Below are 22493 nucleotides of genomic sequence, written 5' to 3' on the forward strand. Positions count from 1 at the left end.
ATATATATATACAAGGAATATTTAGTAAATGAAAGTATTGTGATCAAGAAAAATTTCAAATACAACAGATACACACTTTTTGAGGTTCCCTGAGAACTGATAAAAAGTCTCTTAAAGTGGTCTGTATGTGAACAGCCTAGCTCAAAAACAAAGTCTTATGAAACTGAAATTGCTCATTTAAGGTGGGATGACATTATATCTGGGATGTGTCAGTAACTTTTTTGATAAAGTGGACCAACGGAAGTGCCACTTTGTAGAATTGATTTTTTACATTTTGTTATTTTCTCAAAATCAACTAATGATTTTGACTGAACTCGCTGTATTAATGTAGGAGGAAAAACTTTATTAAAAATATAAAGTTGTGCTGCTCAACTTCATTGGGTTGCTAGTCACACAGCATACTTATTTTAATCTAATCAGACAATATTTTTAATCTAACGATAAATAGACTCAGACAAGTATACAATAATAATTATAAATAGTAGTAATATATAACACTAGAATATGACCTTTTTTTTTTTTTAAATGGTATTTAATATCAGCTAGGTCTTAACTTGATTGAAGTAGTCAAAAAGTCTTAAATGATATAAATTTTTGAAAAATCTTCCTCCAAAGTACCTTTACTTTTTGTTTATGTGAATACAATAACCAGTACTCATTGTTAGCAATAATAAACAATACATAAATAAAAAATATTAAAGAGTTTTATGAATAACGGAAGGAGAAAAATAGGATATCTGCATCAAATGGGAAAAGCCAAGACCTTCCCAGTTATATTACGGCTTCATTTTCTTTTGTTAAACTGTTTTATTTTTGGCAAGCAAAATTATTACTACCTCAAGAAACTCTAAAATATGAATTTTTTATAATAACATAAAATACAAATTTTTTGTTCGTAATTTTCATCTTCCCTGGTATTTAGACTATCTTTTTTTCAAAAATCACTAATATAGCGATTGCTTGTTGAAGTTATCATGAGCCCATCAATCAAAACTTGAGAACGTATTTAGAATGGTAGGTGAAAGTTGTGTGTTGAGTGCACCATACAATTCAAAAAAAGAAAATTTATGTTGAAATATCTAGGTAAATTTTATAAAAAAAAAAAAAATTATGAGATTGTGAGGTAACTAACCTTTATAATAGGTAGATTTTATATTGAATTGAAAAGTTTAGATATAAATATTTCACAAGAAATGTTTTGTTTGTAAATAAAGTAAGGGATATTTTGCTTCCTTGCTACTAAGATAGGGAAGCTTTATATCCATGCAGCAAATAAAAAAAAATTTTCATTCCAGCAATGTATACCTTCTAAACATCAAGGAACAAAATTCGTAATATGATCAATCAATCTTGATGAAATTTTCAGGAATTTGTGGGGTGATATCTAGTTGGTCTCATATCAATTTTATCACATTCCTAAGATATTTTCCTCAGAACTTCTTTATTTTTAAAATGGCTTGTCTTATTTAGACCATATTTGATAGAAAGTTATGAATTAGTGTGAAATTAGTGTTTTATCTGGTTTAATCAACTACTTTCACTAACTTTTGCGAAAAACTGCTTTCTGGATACAGCTATATTTAAACAACGGCTCGTCCCTTAGTTTTATTCTCAAATAACAAATCATTACCCATGAAACATGGGTAATAACATATGAAAAAGAAATATGTAGATGGAAAAATTCCAAAAACTTTAAAAAAATAAAATAAGACAATAAGAAGTAAAATTAAAGGGAAAAATAAAAAACAAAGAAGCTAGCTATACAGACTCATTTACTTGGCAGATGTTTTTCTGCTGAGTTTATACATTTAATTGTTAACTAATTAATTTCTGATTTGGTTAAATTTCAAATTGTGGAAATTATGTTGATTTTTTTTTTTTAATTATTGCTATTTTTAACTACATTTCTGGAAGTTAGTATTTGTTTTTGTTAATGTGGGAGTAAGATTGAAATAAATGTTTTTTTATAATATTTATTTTGAAACTTATAAGAGCATTTTCTAATTATAATAAACATTATGTGGTATGAAAGGTTTGTATTGTTAAACATATGTTATTCAAATGCACGGCGGATTTATTAAGTTTCCTGAAGTAAAAAAAAAATATTGGAAATTAATGTATCGCGTATATGTATTCTGTTAATGTATTTTTCTGGAATTATTGTAATTTTCATCTAATTTTTCAATTTTTTTTTTTTTGTTTATTTTGGAGTAGAATTAAAATAAACATATTTTTTTAAATAACAGAAAAAGAAATGATTTATAATTGTGATATTTAGGATTGCTTTTATGGTGGTTCTGTATTTTGTTCAAATTAATCCGGAAGCTGTTTGAAGAACTTGTGTTAAATTGCGTTGTTGATACAGAAGCCCAGTCAGAGGACAAGGGCTCATTATCTTCTTCTGATCAATTTTTTATTTTATTTCATTTTTTTAAATTTACTCCCCAAAAACTTACAATAATAATTCATAAAAATTTAATAGAGAAGTAATGATGAGTTAATAGTTGGCCCTGGATTATATATGAGAAGAAGATGGTTGGGTGTGCTGTCAATGAAGCACATTCATTGAAGTTATTAATTCTTTGTGTTCTTTACTGACCACCCTTGCCCATCTCCTAAATGTAATCTCATAACAGAAAATTATAAACAGAAAGACTGTTACTTCTTTTTGGGAGCGCTATATTATAATTAGAATATAATATTATTAATTTATAAATATCTTTCATTACATTATAATCAACATTTTAAATAGTTTTTTAATTTTCAGAATGGCCTTCTTGGTGTATTTCAAAAGTTGATTTCATCGCGATTGAATGACCATGAAGGGTTCTATCTGATGCAATCACTCATAGAACACTGTCCTCGGTAAATTAATAAAAACATTTTGTTTGCAAAAATCTCATATTAATAAAGTATATTATCTTCAAACTAATAGTATTTTAAATATTAGCATTATGTCATTATTGCTCATTACAGGGAACTTCTTGATCCGTTTATGAAGCAGGTAGTTCTTCTTCTCTTCCAGAGGCTGACTGCGGCCAAGACTACCAAGTATGTCAAAGGTCTCATCACATTCTTCTGTTTACTAGTCATAAAGTACGGAGCACCAACATTTATAGAACTTGTTGATTCTGTACAGCCTCAGTAAGTATATTTATTAAGATCTATATTTTTTTATATTCATACCTGTTTATGAAACATATAAACATATACAGGTATATGTAAGGTTTTGTGATCTTGCAAAATTCCAAATTCAAGTTTTCAAAATACATTTGAAAATTCTGAGGTCCCCGAAGTAGTAATAATTAGTCTCGCAAAATGCTCTGTGTATGAACAATCTAGCTCAAAAATGAAAATTAGTATGAAACTGAAATTGCCTATTTAAGGCATGTATATCCCTGAGATATTATAGCAACTTTTTCGATAAAATCAACAGGTCGAAAATACCATTTTATAGGATCAATATCTCAGATTTTTTTTTATTTTCCAAAAAACAACTAAAATGATTTTTATTAAACTTGGTACATCAATATACAATCAAATGATCTTCAATATCAGCCAGGTCTCATCCTCACTGCAATAGCTTAACAGGGCTTTAATGCCGAATTTACTTACAATCTTTCTCTGAAATAATTAACCATTTTGCATTATTAACAGTAATAAAAAACGTTTAGATATGAACTTGGAAAGAATTCGATAATTAACCAATGGAGACATTGTGGCTGTAAAATCAAAAACAGTCGAGTGTCCAATCTCCTGCTGACAGTCATATACCCACAGTTTTGTTATAATCTGTTAAACTGTGATAATTTTTATTCACATCTTGAGAAACCCTGAACTATGAATTTTTATAGCAATAGAAAAATAAAAAAAAAATTTCCCCTTCCCAAGCAGTAAGTGAATGTTATGTGATGCACCCTGCCAGATATTTTTAATATAAAGGTAAAAATTATAAAGGCATTGCTTACACTTGATTATATTGATTTATTTTATCTAATTCATTTTTTATATTAAATATCTAACTTGTTATTTCTCTCTATGGATTTTATTTAAGAAAAAAAAAATTCTTTATAAAACAGTACTAAGTGTAGGTAATTGAATTTTTTTTAGTTTGAAATACTATTCTCTAGAAAAAAAATTAAATTTAAGTATTTTGTTGAGTGTAGTAACTAAAGTAACTAAATTTATCTATTTAGCTAATTGGCTATGTTTGTGTATAGGATGTTCTCAATGGTAGTAGAGAGGCTTATTACTCCAGACTGTCGTAAAGTGTCAGGTTCTGTTGAAAGGAAGATAACCGCTGTTGGATTATGCCGCCTTGTTGCTGACTCAAAACAGGTTTTCTCTGGACCGTACTCAGCCTGCTGGTAGGATGTTCATTACTAATTAGTTCTCCAAAAATTGTGTGTTAATAGTGTGTGATCTGAAGAGTTACCTTTCAAATTTCCTCTTTTTGAATGACGAATTGCATCCGCATGACTGTGTAAGGTCTTATAGAATAAAATAATCTTCTTTCAAATCAAAATTTTCAACCTCATCTTCCCATTTTCCAATTAAAACATTTTGAGTTTTTCTTTTTTTTTTTTCAATAAAAAATTGAGCTAAAAGGTCATATCTTCACTTATGTACTTTTTTTTTTAGAAAATCATCCTGTACAAAACTTGTAAAGGATAAAATTTATTATAAGTTTGATTTGTGAAGTTTTATTCAATGACAATTAGCTCTGGCTCTGAAGTCCACTAAAGTTGAGAAACATTTTGAATATCGGCAAAAATGACAGAACTTTCCAAGGTCTTTAATACTATCTGCTCATTTTGATCACATTATTACTTTGAACATTGATTACAAAGGGTGGAAGTACCATTTTGACATTTCTTCATGATCTATAATACACAGTTTTCATTTTATAATCATCCTTTTTTTTTTAAACAAATAATTCTTATTTTTTTCTAACTCTCTAATTCTTGTCATTTTTTTTATTTTCCACTATTTTTTTTACTGGGATGAAATGAAATCTAATTAAATTTACTTCGAATTCATAATACATGATTGTTCTCACCGACTGAATAATTTTACAGTATTAAACAAAATTAGAGACAGTGTTACCAATTTTTTTTTACTTTTTAGGGAAAATAGTCAATGTTTTAAGAGCTGTATCTTAAAAATTAATTGTTGTACAGGACCGATCTTGGTTTCAAATATTAAAATTCTATCGATTTCAAGGATGAAATTGCCAACTATTCTGTCAGGCATGTAGTTGTAGAATTATTTCAGAAAATCGCACAGATATTGTTTAGAATCAAAAATATTCTGTTTTCTACTACAGTTAACTTAATCTTGTAAAATCATTTTTCTTTTAATAGTTAAATGGAAGAGATAAAAATTTAACACTTAGCACTGAGACACAAAATTCGAGCTGACTGGTGATATGTTGCATTTTTTTTAATTTTCTTTTTTGTTAAACTTACAATATTTTCAGGCCAGCTCTTGCTAAAAGTGTCGTTGAAATCTTAGAAGCCCCAGAAGATGATTCTGTAGCACCCGAAGATCACTTTGTAGAGGTGGACAATTTACCAGGGTATGAACCAGCATATGTCCACTTGACCGCAGTCGGCAATGACAAGCATGATCCCATTTCAGGTAAACTATTCACTGTCTCACACAATTTATATTATTGAATTTAATTAAATAAATTTCTGTTTTTCTATTTGTTAAACTGTAAATTTTAATATACTCAAGATTTCAACATTTTTTTAAATATCTTAGTCTCTTTTTTTTCAATCTGTTATTTTGTTTCCTCATATCATTACATCCCAGCCGGGGTTCCGTGAAATAATTTAGCAATGAGTCATTCAATGTCAACTCAACACAGTTTTGAATCTTACTATCTCAGATTTTCTTTAATCTTGTGCAGGTTTTGTTTAGGTATCAAAGCCTTTCTTAGCTTTTGCTGAAAATACAGCATTTTACACCTTATTCGTATCAAATGGTAAAGTAGGGGTTCCACCATTGGCCCCAGTTCTTTAAGCCAAACCTTCACTACTAAAAAGGTTCTGCCATTTTCCTAATAGTACCAAAAGAGTTCCACCGCCAAAAAACTGTTGGAAACTATTAAACTTTTAAATATGTGTATATATTTTAATTTATGTGTATATATATATATATACATATATATATATATATATGTGTGTATGACTTATGATTTGTTAAGTCAAATGCTAGTTTGAAGTAAAAAATTTCTGGTGTCATTGTATTTACCAATTTATTCTATGTTTTTTGTGCTCCTGAACATGAAGTTACCTAACAAAACTTTTTTTCAGCGAATATGAGAAATGTTTATTGGACAATTTCAAGGTCATATCCCTATAAAACATAAAGTAAATACAATAGAATTTTGTAACTCTAGCCCCTTTTCATCACTATTTAATCTGTTGCGCATTTGCATCAGAGCTATTCTACAAAAATCGCATTTACAAAAAAATGGTTAGAACAAGAATTTTAGATAATTTTCTCATCTGTATTTTAAAATAGGATTACCTTTTGCATAAGAAGACCTAAAAAAAACAAAAAATGGTTTCTAATATTTTTGATGATTTCCGATATTTGCCCAAAAAACTTTGTTAGGCAACTTCAAATTCATCTTGAGCATCCCATAATTATAAATTAAACCAGAAAATTCTACTTCACTCCTTCTTTGAACACCATTTGACTGGACTAAATAAATAATTTGTCTTATTTTGAAATTCAAAATTGTTTTAAAAAAATATTTATTCAGAATATTACGGTTTTTGCTGATACATCATTTTGTTTATAGATGTTACTGATCTAAGGAGAGAATTCGCACATGGAATTCGTGACCTTTTCCAGGTTTCTGGACAAATTGTCACCCAAGCTATCGCTAGTCTCGGAGAACCTTATGCAAGTCACATCAAACGCTATCTCGTTTTGGTTGGAGTTAACTTATAGACTGAAATATGTCAGCTGATGAAGTGTACGAGACTTTCTGTTGCTACTGTATATTATTGTAGGAGGCATTCACGAAAAGAAGTTCTGAAAGCTACTGCTCTCCAGAATATTATAATTGTACATTTGAAATACTTCTGTAAAAAATTGTTTTGTTTTATTATTAAGTGTAACTTGTAATAAAAATACAAACTTTTTGTAGTTTTTATAAAAACATTATTTAAAATCCTTTTATTCACTCCATTATTAAGGTCACTGCAATAGTAAGATTCACAAAGTTTAAAAATTGACCTTTTTTTTTATATATAATAGTGAATTGTAACTATTGTAAATATAACTCTACAAGGCTGAGGATGTCTGTGTCTTGGCTAGGATAGTGGGGGAGGATGTGGTCATTCTTAGCCCAAGCCTTAGTCTGGGATTGCAGTATTTAATCTCAGCTGTTTTTTATAAGTACATGCTTACCATAAACCATTACTCTATGATATCAGTGTTCAATTATTATTTTTAAAATTATCATTGTATTATATTATTATTTTTAGCCACCAGATAACACAAGCCTCTATGCCCTTTAATAAAAGGTGCCTTATCACGATTAGTGCTGAATGTTTTGTTTTATTACTTCAATTTGTCTTTTGCCACAATAATTTTGAGTGAATAGCATGTGTATCTTCTGATGTGTTCGTGATTTATTATAAGAGATGATGTAAATTAAAGCAAAGAAAAATTATTTCCTTGATGGAAAAAAGTCATGCTGCCGCTTGTTGAATGCTACACTAAAAATTGAATTGTTAGATCATTTACGCTTTGGCAAGTTTTTTGAAAAAAGACAAACATGACTTCATTTATTGAACCATTGCCTAAACCTAATAGTAATTATTAATGTAGTTAAAAAAAATATCTCAGTAAATTGTTTTTATTAAGTTTTTTTTTTTATTTTATATACTCAAAACATATCTCTATAAAAACATGCAAATTACTATAAAGTATCCTATATGAATAAGTGAGCTTTGTGTGATTATAATTGTATAAAGTTTTAATGGGATAACAAAGGATATTTTAACTGCATATCATATTCTGTGAGCTTTCCAATATATTCACATCATGCATTAAATTCTACTTAAAATAAACTAATGCACATGAAAACAATAAAATGTATTTCTTACCAGTTAGGCAGTGCCTCTCAGAATAATATTACTGAAACTCTCTTTAAGTCCTATCAACTTTACTCAAGACCAGATAGAATTATTTCAGTTTTTTTTAAACCGGCCAAGAAGCACCGCGGCCTCAGAGGGCCTATTGTAAGCCGTCCCCCCTCTGCTCAAAACAGGCCAATTGCCTTTGCAAATCTGGATACTGTATAGGGATCCACAGTTTCGCAAAGTTTGGGATCCAAGATACAATCCTTACCAAAGATGAGGAATCGTGTTCTTGCTACTGTATCACATTTGCACATGATGTGATAGGCAGTCTCTTCCTCCTTTCTGCAGAACCTGCAGATAGGGGACTCTGTCAGTCCCATTTTATAGAGATGTTTGTTTAACTGACAGTGTCCTGTATATAGTCCTGTCACCCATCTTAGGATACCCCTATCCATATTTAGAAGGCAGTTGCTTCTTTTCGGGCAGGGTCCTTTAAGGAACATTTTTGATTGTTCCATCCCTCTGGTATTTCTCCAGAGTAACCCAGCCTTGCTCTCAGCGATCTTTTTGATATGTCTCTTCGCATGGCTGAGACTAATTCCACATATGGGGTCAGGTGTGAGAGGAACATGCTCAGATCCTTTCCTTGATTATTTCAGTTAGTGATATTGTAAATATCTAATTAATGCATACAGGATGTTCATGATTGGGTTGACTTAGTAGGTCTTAATTATAGTGAATGAAGTCAAATTTGTAACCTCTTGCACTTCTCCATTTACTGTTATACTTCCAATGGAAAGGAATTTTAATACTGAACCTAATTCTAAAACGGTTACATATCCATGATTTTGTGTTATGGCAGGTACCAAGGTATTAACTGCCAAAAATCTCAAGATACTTTTTTACAGTTTTTGACAAATTTGTTGAAAAACGGAGTAGAATATTGAACAAACGTAAAGAAAAAAATAGTTTGATGATTCCTGTTAGAATCCCTTATCATGATTTGAAAATCCTTTCCCTATTTCACCTTAGGTTCCTCCTTTGTCCTTATCACCAACTTCCGCAAATTCTTTTGCAATATCTTTAAAACTAGCAATCACGAATTCCCTACAGAGCGTGGTTACTTTCCTGCTATGATTTAAAACGAATTCCCTTGAAACTCGTTTTCTCTGGCACGACTGTAGGCGAATACCCTTAATGTATTTGCAGGGTATAGTATGTAGAAACCATCAGGATTTAAAGCACATTCACAATCATTGGTTTAGAAACAACACTTCCTTACAAATTTCAGAAACCCAACCCAACATCCCCCCTCCCCTATATTCTCCATGAAGTCTCATCTTCACATGCAACATTATTTGATCTTCGTGCTCAACTCTTCGCTTACTTGCCCAGTTGAGAGATTTTTTTATGTAAAAGGTGGAGCAATTTTGATTTTCAAATATATTGCATGTACGGACCTCAAAGTAAAAATTCAAGTTTTCTACCACTCTTTCAGTGGAATGGCGGAAGAGATATAAGGAATGAGAGGTCAGTGTCAACCCAAATTCTTTTTTTGAGCTATCTCAACTGGGTTATAATTAAAATTAAAGACTTAAAACACAAATACTGTGACGAAGGTACAATTTGGTCAAATTTTCATTCTGTTGAACTGCCAGGAAATAAAAGTCGACCCCTTCAGGCATTTATCAGATCTGATGATAATTAATGCAATTTCAGGTATTATTAGACCAAGTATTCAAGTAAAGGGGGAATAAAAACTGTACAGTTTGTTAAATGAGAAAGTACCAAATTTTAACATTACATATATTGATAGGATACGGAAGAGAACAACAGTGTTTCATGAGAATCTGACTTTACATTTTTTCTTGATTACTTTTCGTTTGGAGATGGCGAGAATGAGGGAGGGGGGGGGGAAGAAGTATGAGATAGTGGGAACTATTTATTTATCCTGAAGTTATACATAAAGGCTTTGAAAGTGGACAGTACCTGGATCACTGAGACCATTCGATCTTGATTTACCATTCAGCCAACTATTAATAGCTAATTATTTTTTATTTCAAACGTTAAAAATTAATTTGAGATTAAAATTTTTGTATTAACTTAAAATAAAAACTTATCAAAATAGTTAAGAATATGAGAGAATATTCCTGGGTGGAGCTGAATTAAGAAGCATGACCGGTGGGCGGGGCTTGCTGTCTGTAGGAGGGCAAGTGGGCGGGGTCTTCTCACAAATTTTCCTGACTTGATGAGCTCTTGTAGGTTCCCATTATCCTAATAACAATTCGGCACTTTAGTACAAAGACGAAAACGGCCGACTTCTCTCTTCTCTCTCACCCTCATTGCCTCTGTTCCCCAAGAGAACTTGCCTCTGAGTAATAGGAATCTATGGGCACCTATCCAACTTACCAGAATATCTTGTTTTAACCAGCCACAAATCTTGGTGAAGAAGGAAGGGTGGTTGATAGGTCTCTCTCTCTATAATATTTAGGAATCTAGGGAAATAGGCTAGAGTGTATATTATTGGATTCCACAAGTTGAATTGATAGCTGGTAAGGTTCTCTTAAGGAATGGATTATAATCAGAATGAACAAGTTTGTTCATTCCAAAGAGAATTAATAAGTCCAGTTGCAGAAAAATGTATCTTATTTGCTATTTATCTCATGTGTTTCAAAACAATTAAAATGAGTACTTATAACTAAGCTAATTATTCCAAACAATCAGCTCCTATCCTAGGAGTGCAGAAATATGTTATGCCCACACCAACAATGTATAAAAGAACTAAACAAGTTAAAGGAGAATTTCATCTAACTAATTATGTTAGTTTTTTCTGGCAAAGAATCAATTTCAACTTCTAAAAGTTCATATTTACATGCATTTAAGGTTTTCAGTTTGATAGTAATAGTAATATAAAAATAGAATAAAAACAGTATGAGTCAAAATATACACACAGAGCATAATTTGTTTAGCCCAGTTATATGGTGTGCTCTGGTTTTCTCATATTAAAAATACAATAGAAAACCTTTAATGATCATTCAAAAGTAAAACAGTAAGAAAAGTAAAAAGTATATCTACTAAAAGATTAATAACAGTAGAACTGCATACAAAATTGAAATAGATGAGTATCAAAGAATTTTTAACACAAAAACATAATAATGTTTTCTGGTTTGTAGAAACAATTATCAAATATTTATATTATTAATATAATATTTATATTAATAAATTATTAAGCCCTGAAGAGTTGCACATTATTGGTAATAATTGTTAAAAAAAAATTTAGAACTAGGAACAAATTAGTGTTGAAGTTCGATAACATAAGGCGAGCCCAATATTATAAGATTATTAAAAGGCAAACAATGAAAAAAAAATGTTTATAGGTTAAAAAAAAAACATAAGTAGCATTTAAAAAAAAATATATAAAAGCTTTTTTAATAATTAATTGAATGCTAGATTTTTTGTATACTAAAAAATAATCACTAATTTTTTCAGTAATTCGATTATATTTTATCTTGAATGAAACTGTTCATTTTTTAATTAGCGATATAAATATAAAATTTCAAAGAAAAAAATAAAATATAAGTAGATGGTCAGGGCTGCGGTCAAAAAAAGAAGAACAAATGGTTTAAATCTATTTTAATGTCTTTATTGACCGCAACCCTTACCATCTACTTATATTTTAAATCTTTACGGTCAACTATATTTATATATATACATATATATATTTATATATACATATATAAAAAAAATAAAACTTTAAACAAATGAAATCTAGAATCACTCCAATTTCAATATTATTAGTTCAGGTAAGGGAACAGAAATAAAGTAAATACAAGTTTAGTTTTTATGAATGCATTTAACATATAAACATATTTACACACCATTCTCTTCAAAGAAATTATAACTAATTTCTAATAAATTCCATTTTTACAACCATATTTTTTCTTTCTTATTACATTACAACACGGCAAACATTGAACAACCCACAAAGGTATAGATACTTCTATTTACATCTAATTCTTTTTTAAAATGTACACCCTCATTTACATGGCCAAATTTATATCGATCCTTTAAATAACAACCTATTCACATCCATTTTGTACAAAATAAAACAATTTCTTTCCTAAATTACTACATACAATAAATAACTTTATCTAATAATACACTTCAATCACAATTATTTTGACTGAGTCTAAATGAAATCCCTATATTTATAAAAATTTCATCTGTACATGCCAATCGACTTAAAAAAAACTAATTGATTATGTAGTTGAACAAAAAAAAAAATTATATAGCGTATTCCAACAAATGTAAAACAAAAATTAAAATTTGAAACTATAAAAAAAGCATGATATTAAATAAATACTGCATTAACAGGAAAATTATAGCAGCTTAATTTTAGCTTAAGTAGATAAGTGCCAAGGAACAATTAATGTTTACAATCTAAATTCTAGGCAATGTTATCAATTATTCACTAGACTGTTAAGTACAACACAATTGTTTCAATTTAGGCACATGTGTGATTACTAAGTTGTTTATATTACAAAATATATCATACAAGAGGATATAATGTTATATGATATAAATATCAATTATACGTTCATTTCTCTGGCTATAAACATTAATAAATTTGTAAAGAAAAATATACAGCTTTATTGAGAATATATTTGGTATTATTATTGATAGTAGAATTCATATCACACAGTGGGTATACAGGCTACCACTAGAAGTTTGGTCTCCCTCATCACCGCTGGAACAAACCAAAGAGCCTCCTTCCTGCTGATGATCTCTTCTTATCTGCTGATGATGGGGTACTCTGCCCGCTGCCTTGTTCCGGGTTGTTCAACTTCCTCTTCATCTGTTCGTCCAACAGAGCTTGGACATCCATCTAAAACAGCCATGTCAAATGTTTTGAACTGGTTGGAAATAATATAAAGGAAAATTATTATTTTATATTTATAAAATATGAGTATAAAATAATTGTAAGAAAGAGAAATTTTAACTTAAATCATATAATCATATATTAGCAGGCTGAACGTTTTGCTTGATTTAAACACAAAATATATTATGATATATTTTTTTTTGCCCCCTTTCTAGCCATTTCTGACATAAGTTGAGGGGGATTATCCTGTAGGTTACAACCTATTCTAACCAGAGTGGAAGGTCAAGTTTTCATACTGTAGGGCAACCATGAAATAAAAGTCAACCTGCCTTGGCTGGAATTAAATGGGTACTTCTGCAGTTACTATGTTGCTAAGGTAATGCCTTAACTCTCTCACCTACAGTGGTCTCACAAAAAAATTGCAGTTGTTTTTATTAATAATATTAATGGACATCTGGATTTAACTTTTGGGGCCTATAAGAAATTGATTTAAACAACCCCTGTCTGAAACAAGTTATACTCAACCTTGTTAGGACAAATAATTAGCTGTTAGAGTAAAGTGATAAGTAGTACTCTGAATTAAAAAACCAAATGAAGTTGTGAGAAATGTTGTATGGGAGAACCCATATACCTCTTCTCCTTCACTAATATTAAATTGGCAAGTGAATTTAAAGAGCCTAGTCTCTTCCAAGAGATCTTGAACCATGATTTTATTTTATTTTTTCATCATGAAGACAAAATAATTAATTACTCTCTTTCTGGAAGCCATAGTGAGGGAATGTGTCAGAGAAACACTTCAGTATACTCGAACTAGAAGGGATTTAATTCCTTAAGTCCACAGAATAAACCTTAAGCTTTCCACTTGGGCCAGGTTAGAAATATTATCAATCCTATTTGCCTCTTTTGAAATTAAAATTCTAATTAGTTACCAAATAACTTTACAATATTTCTGAACTTATAATTTTTTTTAGAATAGAAAATTTTTATAGTCAAATCAATACTAAGACCCATACCTGCCACTGCTCAAGTTGTTGGGACAGTTCCACCTTCTGCTGGATGGCTTCCATTAGCTGGCTATTAGCTTGCATCACATCGATTCGTGACTTAGCCAGCTCCACTTGGGTTGCATTCTTGCGGGCCACAGCACGGTCTCGCACTTCCCATGCTTGTCTGACAAGTTCATCCTTCGACCCACCATTTTCCAAGTCACACTTGGCTTGATCCCTCTCCTCTTTCACTCCTTCAAGTTCAGCTTCTCTGACACTGAGCTAAATTAAGAATCAATTATTAGTAACAATATTAAATCATACACTTTAATTTGACTTAGATTAAAATAAAATAGATTTAAAAGATTATATTTTAAATGTTACATAATAATAAGTAGAATCAGGGTTGAAAACAAAGCATATGTATGGATATAAATGTTTAGAACAGATATGTGTAAATGTTTGTAGATATTATGAGTAAGCTTCAGCACATGAAAAACAGGACAAAGAAACTTTGTTCTTCATTTTAATGATAAATAAAAAACAGAACAAATTGAATAAAATCCCTAATTAACAGGATTTTATTTTAAACCCTTAACCAGGTGATGTAACCTATAGGATACATGTCTTTCTTGATTTTATTTGTATTGTTTATGGGGAACTACTTCAACTGTGCCACTTAACTGGATTCTTCCAATCTGAAATTTCCAATTAAAAAATTTCAGTACGGTAATTTTAAAAGTTCTATGGTGTTATGCTTGCCAAAAAATTAAAAACTCCATTACATCGGCCATAACAGACTTATCAACAATAGAGGAGAGTTTAATTTTTTTTCTATTATTTACTTAGTTTTCTATTACTTTTTAAAATATTTGTGGTTTTCTTCATTTAATATTCTTAATAACAGAAGTGATTCTATTATAATTTACATCAAGAAAAAATACTTATATTGAAATTGTAATTTGAGATTTTAATTTTAATTGTAATTGTAATTTTTATATTGAAAATTGTAATTTTAAAAGATTGTACCTATGTGTTTATTTTGTATATTTAAATGAACACCCTAACAGATGAACGAAAGTTCAATATCAAAAAATCCTTCCTTTTTTTTTTTAAATAATATTATTTATGTAAAGGAAAAAAAAAATGCTTCTATCTATCTATTTAATTTTATCTACAAATAATTGAGGTATGCTCTAGAAAATGTCTCGAGAAATGCAAATTTTATTTCATAATCTCAGAAGGAATAATAATCAGTTTATGATGTGAGAATGATAAACTTTTCATCAGAGATTAATTATTATAATTGTAATAGAACATAACACAGCCATCTATTTGATAAATTAAGGAGTAATAATAATTTTGCACGAAGAAATACTGAAGTACTATTAGAAACCCAGAAAAAATGGATTATAGACAACTTTTTCAGCAAGAACAGAAAATTGTTCAAACTTTCCAGTATCTAATCGAAGTAAAGTCATCTATAAATTATTTAAAAAGAAACTTTATTACAATCATCAAAAAGAATTACCTACTGCAAACAGAACTACATCATGCATGTAAAATAAGTACATTTTCGATTCAGTTATTTGCTAAGTAAAATTAAATAATACCAATAAATAAAAATATAATATATTTTGTTGCCCAATAAGTAATTAATAAGAACATAGACAGCAGAGTATTTATGAATATAAAGCTAGTGTATTCATCAAGAAGTTTAGTTAGCTTTCACATACAACAAAACAAAAAAAAGTAATTCGAATGTGAGTTAAATTAGTGCATAATTATGTGTAGCAAAATTAACATGTCACATGAGCACTAAGCAGTTGGGTGCAGTATGATGACACTATAGAACATAGTTCTTCTAACAGATGGTTAATAAAGCATAAAAAAACATTAAAAAAAAAACACATTCATTAATTTAAAAAAAATCATATACATTTAATGATCTCTTTTAAAAATTAAACATAAGTAATTTTTGGCTAACTGCATAAGACCTATATTCAAATTTTGCAGAATATAACCTTGTCATATTCTGGATCCTTCAGTCGCAGCTATTGCAATTGCATGAAAACATCAGAACATATCATTACCTGCTGGATAAGAATTATTTCTAATAAATAATCAAAAACAACGACAAGCTAATATACATGAACTTTATTTCTTTCTAAGGAAGGGGTGATAATATCAGTGTTCAAAGTATTTAATTATGTGAAGTTTTAATCAATATTCAAATTAACTGGTAAATTGTAGTGGGAATAATAACTAATGACTGCATCATCTAGAAAGTCAGCTCTAAGAGTAACAATAGAAAGACTTGATTGAATATAATAATGATTTAACAGTTAATCAAAATGTTTACCAATAACTTTAATTTTATTTTTTTAAACATGGACAATATGCTTTTTCCTTTTTTCTCATAAAATTTTGGTGTTCAAGAAGTAAACTTAATAAATAGTTGTGGTAATTTGAGTTCAGGTGTAGTATGAGTAAGTAGTAGTATGAGTTAGTTACACAAGTATAGGAGTTGTCTGATATTCCTTAGAGATGTTCAAAATAAAATGCTTCAACATTTGCCTTACTCATCGCATTCACTATCAATAGCAATTTGTTTCATTATAGAGATGCTATCTATAATAACTTCTCTGGAATTTAATTCTTTACAAAAAAACAAAATTTCATAGAGAGTTAATTAAAAAGCTTTTTGAATAGTTGGATTATATTTTGATTTATAATAAAATAAAATAATAAAAACCACCTTTGGTGTATTTAAAATATTATCTTTGGGAACTTACTTTGCTGGTAAGCTCCATTATGGTCTCTCCTCGACGTTTCAGCTCTTCAGATTTGGCCTCCATTTCCTTAAATACAGAACATAAAATATTAATAATAAGTTGAACTCAGTTTAATCCCAATGAAATCAAATATTATGTAGTAGTTATGTTTATTAACAAAGGTCATCATTATATTTATATTTATATTTGTAGGTACATATTCAAGCAGTGGGGTAGCTTACGAAGTAAGGCAGTACTCATATATCAGGTAATCCTGGGTTCAATATCTGCGGTAACAGATAATTTTTCTTTTAAATCAGCCATAAATCAACCCTTAGTTAGTTAGTTTGCTGCTCCAAAACGTTGATGCATCCAGGCCTTCCCATCCAGCAACCTTCAGAAGTTACTGTCCTGCACTGCTGCTATCCAGTTGTGGACTACCAAACCCCTCGCATCCACAGCCACACAGTCAATCAATCGAAGTCGGGGGCAGCCAACTCTCCTCCAGCTCCTCCAGGACTATCTCCATCAGTAATCTTATAGGAGTTTTCTGTTTCCCCATCCTTGTCACATGTCCATCTCAGACGATATCGTTTGATAAGACTAACAACATCAGGCTCGCTAAAGAGGTTGTAACCTAAGGTACCTCTTTATTTCTTTTTCGTCTCCACTTTCCTCCAACTAACACTGGTCCAAATATCTTTCGGAGGATCTTTCGCTCAAATGTGGCCAACTTGGATAAGAAGGATAGCTTACTTGTACCCAACTTCTGATTTGTCTCTTTTTCCATTGTCTATTTCTCCACCCCATATGTAAGGACTGAGTGAATCAGAGTTTTGTACAGAGAAATGTTTATTTTTCTGGTCCAAAGTAACATCTGTTCACAGCTAGTTGATAGATCAACCCTAGAGTTAGGAAACCCTCCTGAAGCACTCCCAGCCTAAATAAACTAATTACTCCACAATTTAGGGGGGAGGAAGAGAACCTGGTAGTTGAGTGTGATCCTGACTAAATCATATTCTTGCACTACCATTGGTTAACAAATAGTAATAACCCCTTTTTATTTATTTATTTATTTATTGATATTTACAACTGTATAAAAAAAATACAAGTAAATTTGATCATAATGACATAATGATATGATACAGGATGTAGAGAAACTACCCAGTAGTAGAACTCTAATAACAGTTTACAATATAAGGTCACGAGGCCATCTTCTTTTCAGGCGCCTCGGAGGATTGCCAGGAATGGAAGAGGAAGCAAGGTTAGAAACTAGTGGGTTTGGGTAGTTAGGGAGTTTATTATGGAAGGAATAATGTCGGGTTCGGGCTAGATCGGTTACATAAGGAACATGTAGGTCTTTATAGATGGTTTTATTAGTAACAAAATAAGGAGCATTGAGGATTTTACGAAGGATTTTGGATTGTAAAGATTGGATACGGGAGGAATTTGAAGGTTTAGTGGAGCCCCAAAGTTCAACTCCGTATGTCCAGATCGGCCTTATTATTGTCATGTAGATCAGTCTTTTGTAATGAGTTGGAAGTTTAGACCATTTGTCTAGTAAGTGCTGTAATAGTCGGAATCTGCATGCAGTTTCCTGTCTTTTCAGTCTTGTGTGAGGATTCCAGGTTAGTCGTTTGTCAAGATGTAGTCCAAGATAACGAATCTGTTCTACAGGGGTAAGAGCCACATTATTAAAGTATACTGTAGGGCAGTCGGCAAAGTAGTAACACTAAAACCCTTCATGGATTGTAGTGGTACAGGTATAATATTTCATACGTATTAGGTTATTTGTTTGATAATGAAATGTTATTATTATTTCATAATTTGATCATCAACTAATATTTTTTTAGTTTTAATAGACATGCAGTTCTATGTATAATTATATTATATATAAAACTATAACATAAAATGGTAATACCTTAGAAATGGTCAAGGAAATAGCGAAACCTAACCTGGAACTTGTACCACCACTTAGGGCTTAAGGAAATACTGTTGGTTAGACAACGGGTGTACAAGGAGGTGATTTGGTCAGGATGATGCTGAATCTTCAAATTTCCTCTGATACCTTAAAGGTAACCACTTTATAAACACTGGGAGTAACACAGGAGGGTCTCCCTTTGTCCCACTACCCTAATTATGCTGTCATTGCCTGAACAACCTACAAGGCAGTGAGAGCTAAGCTGCAGAGGGAAATAGAAATCTTTGTTCTAGCCTAACAAGAGCTTCCTCAGCTGGTAACACCAGAAAACTTCCTGTACTACAAATCCATTATTTAAGGGTAAAATACAGCAGTTGGATTAGCTCACTTCAATCTGTGAAGATGAGGACCAATTCCTGGAAAATGAAGCCATTGTTGAAGATGATGATGATAGACATAAATAACACCATTGTGGACATAATTCAATTAATATATTTGCCAGCAGGGGTGTCATAGGTACAATCTTTGTGTGCTATGCCACCACTACTAAACCTGTGTGAACTAAAGGCAAGGTAGGGTGTAAATAAATAAATAAAAGAGGGTCTCCTGACGCAATAGTCGATTCCCCAGATTTTATTAAAGAACAAATAATTATCTGCGACAACTTAACTTGAACATGCATCCAGGAGGTGTGCTCCTACCTCCTTCTTCTAGTTCTTTACTCACTGAACTACCCAACTCTGTATGTGGTAAATAGATTATGTGTAAATTCGATAATGTATACTCATATATTAGGTTAGTAATATTTGGGAAAGATTACAATTAATTTAATGTTTTTACTCATCTATTTGCTGAATATTGTACTCTGTGATAGAGAGTATCATAAAAAATGATTAAATAATGAAGATAAAAATTAAGATTCTAATGCTGGTAAGAAACAAATCTTTTCCGCTGACAAATGAAAAAAAATTAAACAAGCCATCAAAATGAATTCCTTACTTTGGCCATCCTGTCAAGGGATTCCTGAGCCCTGTGAAGTTCAATTTCGAGGTCAGTTACTGAAACACTGCTAGTTGAGAAGTCACCCTGGTTCTCAGCAATCAGGTCGCACAGTTCCTCTATCACAGCAGTCAGCAGCCCAACCTTTATACAACAAATGACTTAAATTAGATGAATGGTGTTAAAGATATTTTTTTTAATTTGAATCAATTTTGAATACGTATGGGTTTTATTTTTTGAACAAAATGATTCCAAAGGAGTTTGATCAGGGAGGAGTTAGCTCTGGTCAATATGGTCACTGAGAAAAACTCCATCTTTCAAATCTTGAAATACTTTATATAGGATAATAATCATCCTTATAAATTGAGAATGACCAAACAAAAAGTGTAAACAGTAAATTCATCTTAAGATATCATATTTACCAGACCTATCAGTCACAGGCTAGAGTAATTTAATTATACATTCAAGTGGGCAGTTGAGTTTAGTTCCAGACCAAAATTACTCTAACCTATCAAGGAGTCTAAGAAAAAGTAGGTCCCTAGATGGGATAAGCACAAGAATCAAACTAATAAAAAAATAGTTTACTCTGAGGAACTGGTGATAATTTTGGAAAAGGAAAGTACTGTCAAAGGTTAGTTTGTTTTAAATCTAAGACTAGAGTGAAGCAATAAAACTGGAATTTCCTTAAGTATTTCTTAGTAAATATGTGATAAAAAAAATATCTATACTTGGACCAAAATTTAAATCGAAACTCTAAAATATAGATCAATAAATGCAAAGACACAGGAAGAAGTCAGTTATAATTATACTTTGACTTGGTGGATAGTGATGTCTGGGCGCACTCCATTTTCCATGGACTGTTGGCTTCGCTGCCTCAGGCTGTGGCATACAGCACGAACTCTGTCATATATGGCAACGATTTCCACTTTTAACTGCAAATGATAAACAACTAATGTTTAAAAAAAAAATAATATATATATATTTAGAATTAAATTTACAGGACTTAAATTTAGGGTTCCTTGAAACTTGATAAAAGTAAACAGAGATGAAAAATTTGTTTTCAAAATACAAGAACACAAAGAAAAATAAAATTTTAGTAAAAATAATAAGAGGAATTTGTAATTAGATAAACATTCAAATAAATGTATAATCTTAATTATTGCCAAAAATTCTCTTGTTCACCCTTATACCTTCTAACAAGTGAGAACTTCTGAATACAAGAATTTCAAGAAACTTCAAAATTTATATCAACAGATTTGATTGACTTTAATAATAATAAATTGTTTATAGTTATTATCAGTAAAATAATGATTAATTTTACATATTAAATTTGATGTAACAATCTTGAATTTATTAAGAGAATCAACTAAAATTTTCTTGAAATATTGTTGGCAATATATTTAAAAATTATTCATCCTTTTCAAAGACTTCCAATAATATTACAAATTATCTTTTCGAATATCATAGGTTACAGTGGTAAAATGCAAAGATTAATTTATTTATGGGTTGAGCAGGTATCTAATTAAGACATTTGGAGGCAAAAACAGTGCCTACCCTTTCTAAATACTAGGAATTTCCTTATGGTGTACTATATCAAGCCCTGCTATGTATCTATGAAACAAGATGTCAAAATAAATGAATAAACAACAAACTTTACCAAAATGGTTTCGAGCATGATTGCATTGATTGAGGGAAGAATATAAAAGTAACCCTCAGGATGTTTTTATTATTAAATTGTGATTAATATAAATATTACGAATCTGGACAGAGAGAAAAGAAGCTTACCTGGTGGAATTCATCACCAGAAGGTAGGTGACTGTCATCACACTCCATTTCGCTGTGGAGGGAGCGTTGGCCACTAACGTGGCCATAGGTGAAAAGCCGCTCTCCGAGCATACCATTGGCACTCCGTAACTCCTCAAGTTCACTGTGCGATACCCGCATCTGTAAAGCATTTACAAATTATTCAATATCTCCAGACCAGGAATAACCTAGGAGTAGTGTGAGTATTTCTAACTTTCTCTCATCCTTAGAAATTTTTTTAAAATTTGTAATATTGAACTTAAAACATGCTTTACTTAGAATACTTCTTTACTGTGTTTCTCTGTAGGAAACTTTTTATGTTACTTATCATCCAATCAATTTTTTTCTGTTCCTTATCATCCAGCCACATTGAAGCCAGAACAAAATAACAACGAATTGTTCATCAATAACTACATGTATACTAACCTGCAACTGCTGCTCTCTCATCTGCTTTTCCAGAAGCATGATCCTGTCAGTGGCCTCCTCCAGGGCGGCGCTAAGCGAGTCTCTCTGCTGGCTCACCGCGGCTAGTCGTCGCTCCAGTTCGTTCTTCTTCTCCGTCATGAAGACGATCTGTGGTTCAAAAAAGAGGAGGCTTAACATTAGTATACATCTAAACTAGTTCATAGTGGTTTGAAAACTTCAGCGCACAATTTTTATCACCACAGGGTGTGACCATACATTAATAAAAATTTATCAAACTGTGAAGACTCTTGCATATGCATACTATTAACAGTTTAGGAAAAAACTAAAACCAAAATTTTAAAGGAGCCTCACTCAACCTATCGAAGAGCCGCATTTTCCCACCGGTTTATTCTGGCTACAACAAAAATGTGCCACCGAATTATAATATATAACTGCATAAATTAATTAAATTCGTATTACGTTTCGTATGAATCGGGTGACTTCTTTTCATAGACTATTGTTTCGACCTCATACACAGTTAGACGATATAATATTTTTTAAATCGACACGAAATAAGCGAGAAGTAATTGTTAATCCATAAAATATTTAGTCAGTGATCAG

At 30.8% G+C, this 22493-nt stretch overlaps 2 protein-coding genes across 2 annotated transcripts in view; one reads left to right on the forward strand and one right to left on the reverse strand.

Moving 5' to 3' along the window:
- Positions 1 to 7164, forward strand: part of Cse1 (chromosome segregation 1) — a 22330-nt gene extending 15166 nt beyond the window's left edge. The window contains exons 17-21 of the mRNA XM_014430763.3: positions 2768 to 2865; positions 2977 to 3144; positions 4221 to 4367; positions 5480 to 5640; positions 6815 to 7164. Coding sequence (XP_014286249.1) covers positions 2768 to 2865; positions 2977 to 3144; positions 4221 to 4367; positions 5480 to 5640; positions 6815 to 6966 — 726 coding nt within the window. The 3' untranslated portion in view covers positions 6967 to 7164. The remainder of the gene's footprint in view (positions 1 to 2767; positions 2866 to 2976; positions 3145 to 4220; positions 4368 to 5479; positions 5641 to 6814) is intronic.
- A 4774-nt stretch (positions 7165 to 11938) lies between these two features.
- The window catches only part of LOC106687074 (bicaudal D-related protein homolog), a 254517-nt gene continuing 243962 nt past the window's right edge, over positions 11939 to 22493 (reverse strand). Inside the window, exons 4-10 of the mRNA XM_014430755.3 lie at positions 21894 to 22040; positions 21450 to 21608; positions 20474 to 20596; positions 19665 to 19808; positions 16766 to 16831; positions 13998 to 14252; positions 11939 to 12990 (exon numbers count right to left, since the gene is read on the reverse strand). Coding sequence (XP_014286241.1) covers positions 12847 to 12990; positions 13998 to 14252; positions 16766 to 16831; positions 19665 to 19808; positions 20474 to 20596; positions 21450 to 21608; positions 21894 to 22040 — 1038 coding nt within the window. The 3' untranslated portion in view covers positions 11939 to 12846. The remainder of the gene's footprint in view (positions 12991 to 13997; positions 14253 to 16765; positions 16832 to 19664; positions 19809 to 20473; positions 20597 to 21449; positions 21609 to 21893; positions 22041 to 22493) is intronic.

Source organism: Halyomorpha halys, unplaced genomic scaffold (genome assembly GCF_000696795.3).
Source record: "Halyomorpha halys isolate HHAL.00 unplaced genomic scaffold, Hhal_1.1 Scaffold912.1, whole genome shotgun sequence".
NCBI lineage: Eukaryota > Metazoa > Arthropoda > Insecta > Hemiptera > Pentatomidae > Halyomorpha > Halyomorpha halys.